Here is a 14,094-nt window from a genome sequence, read left to right as displayed (position 1 = left end):
GTGGGCACAGTGGAAGATTACAGTCCCAGCAGTACATGAACAATTGAGAGGGTATAAGATTGAGGTGTATGTGTGTGTGTGTGTCAGAGAAAGAAAGGCGTAGCTGACATTTACTTAGTTCCTCTCCTCTAGGCTTTTTGTGCCCCACTTTTAAAAGAGGGAAGGGAGAGTAACACACTCCTGTGTTTTGAAACTTTTGCTTGCCGTCTTCAGTTCTCAGTCTCTCTCACCCTACTACATTATGCTGTTTTTTCCAAGCACATGGATCAAAAAGATCTGTGTGTGACAGTAAAATCAAAGATGAAAGACTGAGAAACACCACTGTTATACCAACCCTAAAAAAAACATCCAGATTTGGCAGCAAATAGGTACCAGCTGTTCTCCCACATGACTAGACTGAATGCATTCAACATTTAAAGCATTATTTACATGTTATCATTAAAAATGGTAAATATGTGAGAAATTATCCTTTTAAAAATAAAGTCTGCATTATACTTATAAAAAAAGACTGTAATTTATTATCCAGTTAAAACTACCTAAAGGGGCTTCTGTAGGGCATGATAACAAAATCTATAGTCTATTTAAAATCTCTAAATGCTCTAACACTGAATCCTACTGCAGCTCTAGAAGGAAATATGGTCTGGAGAAACGCCAAAGGATTTAATAATTTACTCTACCAAAGCCTCATATTAACTACAGTAGAACTTGGATGTGTTATTGCACACACTGAGGACGGTGGATTTTGTTTTTCTATTTGGGACCGAAATACGATGAGGTTTGAGCAGTCATCTTATTTAGCTGGAATCTACTCTGACCAGGATTTAGAGTAATAAGCATGGGAAAATATTATGTTTTGATTAATCTGTTTCAACACAGCTGCATTTCTTTTGCTTGTCAATGTTGTATCCCTGTACTTGCTGCTACTGAAAGACGGCTCATAAAACAAAGCTTCTCCTGTCAGTCCGCAGATTTTAGTTTTGAACTTATAATCGCTTATAATACTTTTTTCCCAAGATGACAATGTCCTGTCAAAAAGCATCATGGATGCTGTTTTGTCACTGACTGGTTTATGTGTCTGAGCAGAATTAACTTTGTGAGATGGTGATCCTACATTTGTGGCACTGTCAGAATTTTATCTTTGAACCCTCAGTGATATGGCATAATTTTTTTTTTAGATAACTATAGATTTTGCCAAGATTCTTTTTTTTTTTTTTTTTGTTGGTCATCTTTGGTCTGGAACAGGTGCATACTGTTCCACACTTTTCCTGCAATAGAAAGGAATCCATCCATCCATCCATCCATCCATCCATCCATCCATCTATCTGACCGACCGACCGATAAGTGTTGTATCCCCACTTATTTCAATGCAGGGTCGTAGGGGGGCTGGACAGGTTTACAGTCCATCACAGTTATTAAAGACAGAAGTGATACAAAAAATCCAATAAATAAAGCTTTTATTTAAATCAGATTCAGCAGGTTGCATTTTGAGTAGTTTGTGCAAAAACTTGCAAAAACACATGAATGGAAATTTGACAGGTCTGGTTCTATATTGTCAACAGTTGGTGTTTCTTAGATGAGACATATTTCTCTTGCACACATTGGTAAGGTGATAATCAGAAACATGAAGATAAATTTCATGATGTACGTATATTGGATAACACGATGGAGCACTTAGTTTTGTCAAAGTTGCATTAAAGTTGTGGTGAATTTACGAAATTGCAAGGATAGGCTGAATTTGCATAAATCAGGGGTGTCCAAAGTCGGTTCTCGAGGGCCGCTGTCCTGCAGATTTTCCAATGTTTCCTGCTTCAACACACCTGACTCAAATGAAATAGATCCAACAGCCATATAAGTTTTGCACAATGACTCATCAATTTGAGTCAGGTGGTTCTGAAGCAGGGACACATCAAAAACCTGCAGGATTGTGACCCTTAAAGACCGGAACTGGACACCCCTGGCATAAATAGTTGCGACATTACTAATTCCTGGAGGCACAGGTTATGTTTCTAAAACGCAGTATTGTTAAATTTTGTCCCAGGAATCTTTAAATGATTTGGTCCTTTACTGTCTGAAATTTCAAGAATCCTTTTGTCAGAGCTTCCACAACCTTTTGCAAATCTCAAAGATGGACAATGGATTTTATGTCTGCATAAAAAGGATCCTGTAAACTCCCCCTACTTTTTCCTCTTCTGCAAAGCAAGAGAAAATGAAGATGCATAAATGTCAGCAGTATAGTTCACACAAAGAAGTCGTGCGGAGGTGTGTGTATAAATAGACCAGAGGAAGGTGTTGGGGTCGACAGGATAAATGCAGTTCTAATAGATGCCAAAGGACAAGCCTATGGAGATTCTTCTCTTCTCTTCTCTTCTCTTCTCTTCTCTTCTCTTCTCTTCTCTTCTCTTCTCTTTTCTTCTCTTCTCTTCTCTTCTCTTCTCTTCTCTTCATGAGCCTTTCTATTATATACACATAGCAACTTTTAATAGTGGCTGGCTTCGTCCTCAGCACAAGGACATCTGTGAGCTGATGGATATCTGAGAAGTGCTTAGCCAAACCCTCTGGGTCCTTAACAGAAACAGTCATCATTCTAGCCTTACATCTGTTCATTTATGAAAACTGCAAAGGTGCAATAATTAGTCTGCTTCCCACCATAAATCTGCATTATAAGCATTAAGCGAAACTTTTTTTCTGCAGTTTTGCATAATTAGGACCTCACGAGTTTACTGTATGCTTCAGTCCTTATCTGTATGACTTGTATTGGCAAAGCTTCCAACATTGTAATCTATTGCCTTCCATTGTTGAAGATGATGTTTATTTTCACTTCGGATTAATTTAATGTCAGTGTCATATTACATTAGTAAGTCATCTGGATGTTAATTATCAATAAAGTGATTGTTTTGATGGAACATGCCATTTTCCAGTTCTAAAAAATACATCAGTATCATCACTGATTATCATATCTTGATCAATGTGGTGTCCAAAGATATGTCCAGCATAACTTATGTGCAGTCCACTGTTCAGTTAGGTGCCTTTTATAAAATGCTAAATAATCAAAGCAGGATATCATTACATATATATTGTTGCATGCATTTTTACTCATACATACATTTGTAAGCCATGAGATGTAAGATGTTTTAGTTTCCCACCTTTTCTGTCGCTTGACAGGTTAGTCTTTTCACTTCTGCTGAGATTATTAAATCAGTGTAGCTCACAGACTGCATGAAAAAGATGGACATAGCTGCTGTGACATTACCCATCACTATGTGGACTGCTGTTTAAAGCCCAAGGCTTGTCATTTAGCCGTCACCATCAGGTTTTATTAAGTGACATGCTAGAGTTGTAACAGATTCTTGCATTAACTTCTCACTCAAAGCAGCTATCCCATTACTTCGATGTATAATTTCATATATTAATACAGTTTAAGCTGGTATTAAAATGGAGTTTTAAATAGAGGTTTATAAGGATTGGCTTGTTTTTGAAGCCAACCTCAAGTAAGCATTCAAGGATTTGCAGTTTTAAGCACTTAACTATTGGCTTAATTTTACAGGAAACTGCTGTTTGAAAACAAAGCATAACCCCAACTATTAACCCCAACTACTCTTGCTGCATTTGTTATGAATAAGATCGATAAGGGAATCATTTTCTGTGCAGAAACAATCGGCAAATGATGATTTAAAAACAGAGATTTCAACTACCAAAAGAAAAGACAAAATACTATGACGAGGAATATCTTGCCCTAGGCTTGAAACAGGTAATGGTCAAGTAATGGCAATGGCCAATGGTGGGTAATGAAGAGAGACCAGTGTGTTTGTCTCAAAATATCAGCACCTGACAGTATGAAGCCACTTGGGGACCTTTCATCGTGAACACAAAGAAAAGCCTGTTAATTTCTTTAGAAGTAAACTCCTCCGTTTTCATATATAGCAGAGTTGTTTAACTAAAGCATCTGTCTAATGGAAAGCTCAACTCACCTGAAGTAGTTTGCAGAGTTCCCTGGTTTAAAGCGTCTCAGCTTACAGCAGAGGATTTGATAATTCCTTCTGCCACTGACACTTGTGGGAAGTTCACGAAGAAGCAGCTAATAAACTAAAGACTATTTCGTGGCATATCTTTTTGTATGTTTCTTTGCAAGCATTGGGGTTAGTAGTGGGGGATGCTTGAGATTATTTTTGTCAATGAAAAGGTGGCCCCACAGAAAATATTTGTGAACCACTGCACCAAAACAATAATGTGTTTTGATAAAGCCAGTGATTGATTTGTGCAGGGGAAATGTTGACCCTCCGACTTGTTGACAATGCTCCATTTATTTCTGCAGCTCCTGCTTTTCTCCAGTCTGTTTTTAGCTTTTAGATCAGAATGTAGTTTCCCTAAGAGACTTGGATGAAGACACTTGTGGGAAGTCTTTCTTTCTCTGTAATTAGGCAGGAATGTGTGATATTTATAGTGAATTATCGTTTGTTTTCTTGCAGCAGTAGTAAAAGTGTGAGATCACATGTGGTTCTTGCTAGTTGTTGATAATGAGAGACTTACTGAATATTCAGGATAAAAAAGTGTCCATAGCATAGATGGTTGCAGTCACAACACAAAAGTGCCACCTTTGAACTATAACTCCATATCAGCAGTAAATGCCTGTTATCTGTCATAAAACCCGACTTCAAAACTATTTGTGGTCAGTCATGACTTTTTCTGGTTATATGCTTCTGTTTAATGTTGAATTAATGGGCTCTCATTAAAAAAAGCAATTCTGTGCAAAGCGGCCGTGTGATAAAAGCATATAAATTATTCCTGTAAGTTTTTTAATCAGTCCCACACCTGCAAGAAATTTATAAGCACATCTGAGCCGAAAGTGATTCTCTGGTCTTATTCTTCCTCTGCATCTTTTTTCCTTCCTCATTTTTCTTGCCTAAACTCACATCTAGAATAGTTTTATCATCTCTGCTCTCTGCGTCTCACCTCCTCATTTCATTACTTCCACCACTGTGGTGTTTGTGGCCTGTGCTAATTTATGCCTGTTGCCATCTACAGTATCTGCTCTGTGAGATAGGCACGTGACATGCGAAGCAGTCAGGTTAAATGTAATAGCTCTAAGTCTCTATGTCTCTAACACATTTAATCTCAAATTTGGCACCCATGGGCACAAATGGCGACATGCTTTTTCTGTATAGCCCCCCCCACATCTAAAGAAATGTGGTTGTGATGCTGAACAGCTTGCATTACATTTCATGAGAGGCATATGCTGAGGCAGCTTTTTTGTGTGTTTGAGTAATGTGTGGTGTGTCAGTTCTGGAGAAAAACAATGTTATTCACACATAAAACTGGTGCATAGTTTGGATGAAAGGAGTTGACTTTTGTATCAGATGATAATTTAAAAAATTCCTTTTTGTAAAACATTGTTGAGCAGATGGTGAGAGAATTTGTTACAGCCAAAAAGTTTGCCATTCGTGAGTTTGTCAACATTTCATGATAAGATGGCGATTGGTTTATGACATGCTGATTGTGTTTTTCCCCTTTTAGCTTCCTCAGGCATTCTTCACCACACTAGTCCCAGAAGATGACATGCCTCACAGCTCGTTGGCTGGACTGGAACCAAGTAGTTTCTTTTATTTATTGAGATGTAGAAAGGTATCACATAAGTGGCAGCCTGTTGCAGCAGCTTTCAGTGGCTTTCTAAGTGTGTGTGTCTGGAGATGTTTTGCTGAGCTTTTTTCTGTGGAAACACTAATATTTTAAAACATTTCTTCTGTTCTTCTGGATGTTTTTACAACTAATTCTAAAACTTTTAGTATATAGTTAGTTAGTATAAGTTACCATACCATAGTGGAAGTTGCTTACATGTGGGAGCAGCTGATTGAACTTTCCCAAAAACAAAATAATGCCGGGAATATGACCCCAAAGTCAAAAATGGTGAAGAGGAGACTCCTGTGAGGCAGGAGCAAAAGGAAGAGCATTCTTACATTTTTCTTTCTGTGTTCATGGGGAATGTGAGATGATTGACACATAAGATGGACTTGAAATTGACCGTTGTTTACAGACCTTTACAGTCAGGGAAAATCGGTTAGGAGTAACTTCTCCCTACAGCAAAGCCAGCCACTGTAAACTAAAGCAAAAATGTTTAGCTTTGTTTACAAGCTATGGATCACCCAGTAGTCTGTTTGCATTTAATATGATTCTTCATCTCCTCTAATAGACCTGGCTGCCACAGGAAGGACACACAGAGATGTTTGAGAGTCTGGAGGTAGACTGATGACTCTTGAGTCGGATCTCTCCACAAATGCAAATCACCTTCAGAATAGGTCCCCTCACTTTATGAGGATGACCTGTCTCCGTTTGTGTGTCAGATTGTGAGTGTGTATCTGTCTTTCTGTGCGTTTAGCATGATATTATTTGGAATTTCCTGGACGGTCACCTTTGCAGTAAAATCTCTTTTATTGGGAACAGAACAAGGGAACAACCTGCAGTGTGCCTTCCTGCTGCAGGTCTTCATGCTTGCTAGCTGTTGAGGGGACTTGCAATGTGACATCTGCTGGTGGGACAGATGTCTAGCCAGTCAGTACCCTTGGTAGATGTAACTATGGTTACCAGATGTTCTTGTCATAGCCATCTTACACCTGTCCTTCTTTTACACCCAGTGACAATAAAAGTTAATGCTGACTGTGTTTTGCAAGGATGTCATACTTCATGTAGATCTCCTCTCTGCGAAGGCTGGGAATGCTGAAACAGTTGTTTGTTGCTACCTTTATGAACTTCTGTTTAACTTCCAAGTCCTCATTCATTTTTATTGCTTGGCTTCTGGCCTCTGACATCCTCATTCACTTCGCAGATGCCATCGCTGTTCTCTTTACAGTCGGCTAGGCAGCATTCTGTATTACATTTACTCTTGGAGACCTGACAGGTATTTGAATATGAATGTTGCTCTGAGTGATTTATTTTCTAAAGTTTATGAGCTTTGTTAGTCACCAAAGGAGATTTCAATTTTGCAGTACCATTTCCCTCTGCCCCTGCTACCTCTCTCTCTCTCTCTCTCTCTCTCAGCCCATCTGTGCTCAGAATGTTTATTGTGGTTTTGGGGGAGATTTTATAGCTGGAAGAGTTAAATAGTTTTTGGATGCCTGAGTAAAATCTGTGTGTTGGGAGGAGGTGTTTTCAAGGCCACACAAATGCTGCCTCTGATCTGCCTGCAGGCTTCACACTGCACAGGAAGCAAGTTATTGGATTGTAATACTCATATTTATACAAAATAATTGGCATTTTCCCTCTATTACATAAGTTTTTTTTTTTAAACTTAAATAGTATCAAGACGGTTAAATTAATTATCTATTTATTTTCTAACACAGCAGCTCATTCACTTTTTAAAGGTTTTATTTTAAGATATGGGTTGACTACATTTACTTACTGTATGTATAACAAGCAAACCTTTAATAAGGGGGCTTTTTAAGCTACAAGTATTTAGAATAATTTTCAAGTTACTAATTTTACTCATCTGAAACTGAAACCTTCTTTAACTTATCCATGTGCCAGATTCTATCAGTGCACATTCATTCATTATTATTTGTTTAATGTCAGTAAAACTGCACAAATACATGTTTTATTATAAAGTAAATGAAGCTGTAAGAAAAAGAAGCTTTGATAATTATTATCTGTGAAAATCATTTTCTTTTATGTTTTTTATCTGACAAAACTTCAAATAAATCAACCACTCTTGCCTTGTAGGAAAATGTGCAGTATGATTATTAAAAATTGTTTGTGATATTACTTGTGAAATACAAGCAGTCACTTAGAAATATGATATGGTGATAATTTCAGGTGCATTAACCACGGCTGCATTCCACCTGTGCACCTGCGCTTGCTATGTAGTCATAGGAGGACATGCACAAAGCCGATCTTCCTCAAATTGGAATACAGCCCTCATAGATATACTTTTACTTGGCTCATTACTGTAAAATGACTTTGCAATAATGCAACTGTGTTTGCAATGTTGGTATTATGGTAGACATACTTTTTTTATAAAAATATATTGTACAACCATAGTACTTATCTTGCCTCTTTAAGCCCCTTGAGTTAAAAGGGAATGCCTTTATGTCAAATTAATCAACTCCAGCAAGCTAGTTCACACAGGCAAGCTTTGTTGTTTGAGCATCATATTCTACGTACCACATATCAAACATACCCAACCAATCTGAGCGGTCTGTTTAAGTTGCACACTGTAGCTGTGTCGGCTCTCAGCCTCATACTTACTGCCCATTCTGTTACTGCTGCCTCATAACCGTTGTAGTTTCAAGCACTAACTCTCAACATCAACATTTCCAATAGTTACCATATGTGTGTTCATGCCTTGAAACCAAATAGAATAGAATAACAATAAAATAGTGCAGTTTATATTTCTCCTGAGAACAAATGAGATGTCTTCTGTTTATGTTAGTGACAGCACAGAGACCAAAACACACACTCATGCTCACAACATTTGCTTGGAACAGCCTTGACAGATACAATGCTCAGGTGTGATGTAACATAGAAGAACTTGATGCTCATCTCTGTTTATAGACTGAGCTCTGCAATGTCATCCTGAAGAGAAACACACTAAACCACTGCAGTGGACAAATTTGTTCCCACTTATTTTATGGTAATTATGATTCTTCCAATCATCCACAGTTTTACATATTACAAGGTCATGCATGTTTTAATAGGATTGGAAACCCCATCGCTGTTTATTCTGTGATTATATCATTGCATTTAACTGCAACATAAAACTGGAAAATAACAAATGAAAGCAACATAAACACAGTGAACATTTTTTCCAGATTTCTTAGCATCCACCTCTTCCTCTGTATTTTATTGCTTTGATAGTTTCTGCAATTTCTCTCTAAATTGAAATCTTTCTTTTAACGATGTGCTCAAAGATGCCAATAAAGAGGTTTTACACCCCTCCAAAGTCTTTTCCCCTGCTTTCCTTTTTTTTTATTTTTCTCTCCATCTGCCTGCTTGATGTGTCAGACACTACTCTCCCATAGCCGGTCCTATCCCCAGAGCACTGTATCAGACGCAGAAAGAGATTTTTCTTCTCTGGTTATATTTCCCTCAGGGTGATTCTAAACAGAGACTCAGATAATTTCCCTCATTTCTGCCTGCCTCGCAATACGATGGATGGACATGTTTAGAAAGCCTTGCTATTTCTGGTGGACTGTGTATCTGTAGTTAGTAGTCAGGAGGGAGTGTTTGGCTGACAGTGTAGATAATGTAAAGAGTGTAGGTGGCTATGTTGTGATAGGAAGGAGTGTGTGTTTGTGTATAGATTGACCACATATGTAGGTTTGTGCATGAGTGGTTGAGGTGAAGTCTTGTGGGAAGGTGAGCCAAATGTAATGCTCTCCATGGGCCCTACTGAACTCTCCCTGAAATAATCTAATGTGTTGGAACTGAGAAATGAAACAGCATTTCCATTCTGAATAATCAGAATAAATCTAGAGCAGAAATTCCAGTGAAAGTCATCAGATTCAAAAATAAAAGGAAATGGCTCTGCAGTGATTCCAGGTGGATTAACATGTAAAATGATCAGCTGGACAGATGAGAATGGTGCAATGTTTCTTATTTCTGCCTGTCGGGGTACCGGGTCTTTTGTGCCTGTTTAACTAGTTAATTCACAGGTACTGCTGTTTGTTTCTGTCTGCTACAAACTGAACAGAGAAGCAGCAGAGAGAAGTTTGCTTGCTGTGGGAGAGGGATGCCTCACTGAAGTGGTGCAGCAGAGGTTCACAGTTCTGCTTGTTTGATCTGCTTGTCTTATGGGTTTGTTGTTAGTTGCTTCAATAAAAAAAGGCCTACCATTAAATCTACAAACAGCAGTGTCTTTTTTTTAACTGTCTTGATCTTTTGTTGGAACTGCCAAGTTGGCAGTTTGAGTGATATTTTTACATTTTGACTAACCCTAGCAAGCATCAAAATGCGTTGCATGAAAAATGATCCACAGATTAAAATAATCCTGATACTGATGTTTTTTGTTATTGACGCGGGTTTTATTTCTCAGTCACTGTATACAGGAAGAATATTGATAACCTCCCTACTCCTCTGTTAGTTTTGGCAAATTCTTAATTGTTTGCTGGCGTCCATTTGGTAAGAAGTTATTTTAGTTTCTGTTTCTCTTTCAGCTAGAATAACTCTCCCATGACAGTCAGCTTTACCCCATTTATTCTGGCTCTACCCTCATCATGGAGCTCTGCTGCATTCCTTCATTGCTCTCTTATGCTATTCACTAATCTCATGCTTAAATTTTTTTCCCTCCTCATTTTACTCTCCTTTATCTTTGTCGTCATCGCTCCGTCTTAGTCTTTATTCCTGTCTATCCCCTCTCTATCTCCCTCGTCCACCCCTTTCCTCCTTTCATCCTTTAATCTGGTGTTAGATCTGCCAGTGTGTTTACCCAGCAGGTTACACCAGCAGATACTTAAGGCTTCCTCGTCCTGCTGATTGGTATTTACATGGGTGTGTGCATTCACATAGTTGTAAGGAATGTAGCTGGAGAAAGTGTGACCCTCGATGCTTCAAGGACTGAGAGGTAAAGAGACAAACTTTATGGTAATTGGGACACAGAGACAAAAGAATTCCTCTTTTATTTATGAACTTTGAGCCCAGTTTGTTGACTCCTTCTCCCGGCACGTTACCGCAGAATGAAAGTATGTCAGCTCTGACTGTTCTCAGACAAAAGAAGGTATTAAATATAAAAGGAGTGCAGAAAATATCCGTGGTGATTTTGGGCTAAACATAACCATGGCTACAGAGTGTAGTCATGAGATAAGGCAAAGAGGCACATACACATCCATAAATTGTACAACATTAGGAGTTTTTGTCTTTCATTGCAGAAGATAAAGGGAAATTTACAGAGCATATAGAGGAAAGCCTCAGCAGCGCTGACCAAATGGAACAAGAGGAGTAGATGAATTGTTTGCATGTGCTGAGAAAAAGCAAAGTAGGCATAGTTATCAGAGTCCTTGGAAGCAATTTCCCAGAGCAGAATGAGATATAGACGGAGAGGGAGCTATAGATGGGAGAAAGAGTTAAATGGGGACAGTATATGAGCACTTGAGACGTCGGGTTCATCTGCAGGGCCCTGTCAAATGACCTCAAATCATTAAATTGAATGCCAGGAAACTTTTTCTGTGCAGCAGCCTAGATTGAGTCATTTTGTTTTCTTGATCTTTTGCTACTTATTTTCTGCAGTTGGTAGACTTTCTACAAAAACATTGCATGAAATATAAGTTTTATGGATCTTAGATGTTGCAGATCAGTGGCATGTCAGCATTTTATTATCTGACATTTGTACTGCATGACCTTGTGCTGGCTCGTCCTCCCTAAGCCTGGAGAGATTGGTGTTTATTTGCTCTGAACCTGCAGAGGGAATGTGTGAGAAAAGGTTTAGTTGGTGTTATCCTTGGGAAAAATGAATGGGTAGAGGTGAGGATACAGTTTCTCTTGCTCAGCTGTATCCCACAGCATCAGCTATTATGTGTTTGATGGGTGGCATGCTTTTTCTTTCTTTATCTCTGTTTATCTGTGATTTATCTGCTTTAGCAAAGCAGAAAGGATAAGATGGTTGTTGTTGTAGCCTGCTGCTTGCCACAGAAAGCATGTGTGTACATATATACACAGATCTGATAATCTGTGGATCTGTTGTACATAATAAAAAAATATATTGGTGAGAATTTTCACTATTCTGTTTTAAAAATGTAGGAAAAGTTTTGGGGAAATTGGCCCAGTCTGGAAGGCTCCAGCTTGTATCATTGGTGTTTTCACATTCTGCTTATGAACAAAATATGTCTGTATGCTTTTTTAGATTTGAGATTTAAACATATATCAAGGAAACTTACCTGAATGGGTCACAAATTCAAAATCCAGTTGTTGTTAATGTTGTGTAAAACAAACGTTAAACCTTTAGAGTGAGTGTGAATAGTATAAGGTAAAATCAGCAAAATATATTAATGTGATTTTTTTAACCAGTTAGCCACCGCCAGCTGCAGACCTGCCAAAGAAATTGGAAAAAAACGGAGTTTAAAACTTTATTATATTTGCTGGTTTTAGTTTTAATGACAGATTCTTCATCTGAATGTGATACATAAGGCTGTTTCTTTTATGTTTTCTGAAGTTGTTTTCATGTTGTCCACTAAGCGATGCATCTTTGAACAAGCACAGCAGGCGTGCAGAAGGTTCCAGCTTGATGAAGACTACCCTATCCCTAAACAGCACCAGCATATCTGGCACGACCTGGATCCAAAATTTCTCACTGAGGGAAAACATTCAGTGTTTCTTGGGTCCCTTTTTTGTGTTGCATAACAGAATTAAAGAAAATATTAGTCATAGTAGAGTGTTTTATGATAAGTGCCAACTGGCAGATTTTTTATTTTTTTTTTTTTTTGAACAAAGCCAAGCTAAGTTTTCTCTCCGAGCTCCCAGTGTTTAAAATAAAGTAATAATTTCACCAAACTTTCCCCTGGAATATGAAAGAAGTATTTCTTAAAATGTCTTTTCCACATTCTCAAAGTCAATGATTTTTGTATTTATTAAAATGTAAAAAAAACTGTCCAGAAGGATCTTAAAAACGTAAAAATGTCCTTAAGATAAATAGTAAGCTTGGGTGTTTTGTTTGGAACTAACAATGGACAGAAAAGTTCAAGACCTTCAACATTTGAGGAGTAATGCCACTGCTTGAACAAGGATGATTTAAAAGAAAGCAACATGTGAAATGTATATTAAAGTCATTGTGTTATGCCCCTTAAAGTGTTAATGACTAAGCATCATCTGCAGCAGTCTAACTTTTCTGTTGTCTCCCTCTGCTCTCCATTATCAGGCTGCTGCTGACTTTGCTAAGGCCCACTTGCCAGAGGCTCTGCGCCAGCAGCTGCTGACCTATGAAAGGGAAAAGGAGCGAGACAGAGAAAAAGAAAAAGATGAAAAGAAGGAGAGAATCAGCCTCTCTTACCCCTCGATTCTGGAGCAACAAATACTGACAGTGGATAGAGAAATGCTGGACAAGCTCTCTGCCACTTACAATGAAGCAGGTGTGTATCTGTTTAGCATCATAAACACCGAAGCACAAGTGCAAAAATTTATTTTTATTTTATTTATTTGTGGCTTTGCCTTTTTTTTAAACTACATGGGCTCATAAGTTGGCATTGATCTAAATGTGCACATACAATATGTCAACCCGAATGTGTGACAATGAGACAAATGGATTTAAGCCACGCAAAGTGCTCATTACCACAGACATAAGAAAGAAGTAAATGTGTTAAATGATGCTTATAATGCTGCATGCAGCACAGTATTTTCTCCTCTACTGTTTGACTTGACAGTTGTTGAATAGTGACTGTCCGCAGCCCAAGGCCGTGCTTATTCAGCTGTTTAAATACAAGTTGATCTATACAAGGCTTGTAGTAATTATCTACAAAAGGAGAGAGGGAAAATACGAGTGATGGATGGAAAGTGTTAGGGGAAGGGTCGGACAGAGGAGTGGAAAAGGACTGCTGTGCCAGTGAGACCTGTACAGTAGAGAGAAAATAAAAGAACCCCGCAATGAGGGAAAACAATAAATACAATATATAGGTACAAAGGGATGACGGCAAAGGGGGATGTGAATGACCAAGGATGATAATGAAAGGAATTGTGCAGTACACCGCAGCTACACAGTGGTGTCATTCATAAACAGATCGAGTTTTCTGCATAAGAAATTTGACCAGGCGAAGAACATTTTATCTGCAGACTGAGTTGTTGTTTTCTACCACAACATTGTTGGTTCATTAAACATTAGGTAGAAAGGTTGTAAGCTAATTTCAAGGTTTAACTGTGGAGTCATTGTCCAGCTTCAAGAATTCAACATTCCTGCAAGAATGTCACTTTCGCTCCCGTCACCTGAGTAAACTAACTCCCTGACTTGAGTTAGTAAATGCAGGAGAATTGCAGTGTGCGTGGTATGTTCACATGTGTAGCAACAGTCTGATGTTAACTCGATTAAGACTTCTTTTACACCTTACCTGAGTGTTTGTGACATCTTGTGACCTCACAACTCATGACAACAAATGCTAATCACATTTTAATCACTTGACGGTCCAAATA

General features: G+C 38.3%; 1 protein-coding gene across 1 annotated transcript in view; it reads left to right on the top strand.

Moving 5' to 3' along the window:
* Nucleotides 1–14,094, top strand: part of ppm1lb (protein phosphatase, Mg2+/Mn2+ dependent, 1Lb) — a 40,480-nt gene that overhangs the window by 17,426 nt on the left and 8,960 nt on the right. The window contains exon 2 of the mRNA XM_041995370.1: nt 12,833–13,043. Within this exon, the coding sequence (XP_041851304.1) occupies nt 12,833–13,043 (211 nt within the window). The remainder of the gene's footprint in view (nt 1–12,832; nt 13,044–14,094) is intronic.

Source organism: Melanotaenia boesemani, chromosome 9 (genome assembly GCF_017639745.1).
Source record: "Melanotaenia boesemani isolate fMelBoe1 chromosome 9, fMelBoe1.pri, whole genome shotgun sequence".
Lineage (NCBI taxonomy): Eukaryota > Metazoa > Chordata > Actinopteri > Atheriniformes > Melanotaeniidae > Melanotaenia > Melanotaenia boesemani.
This window is presented reverse-complemented; position numbering and strand designations above follow the sequence as displayed.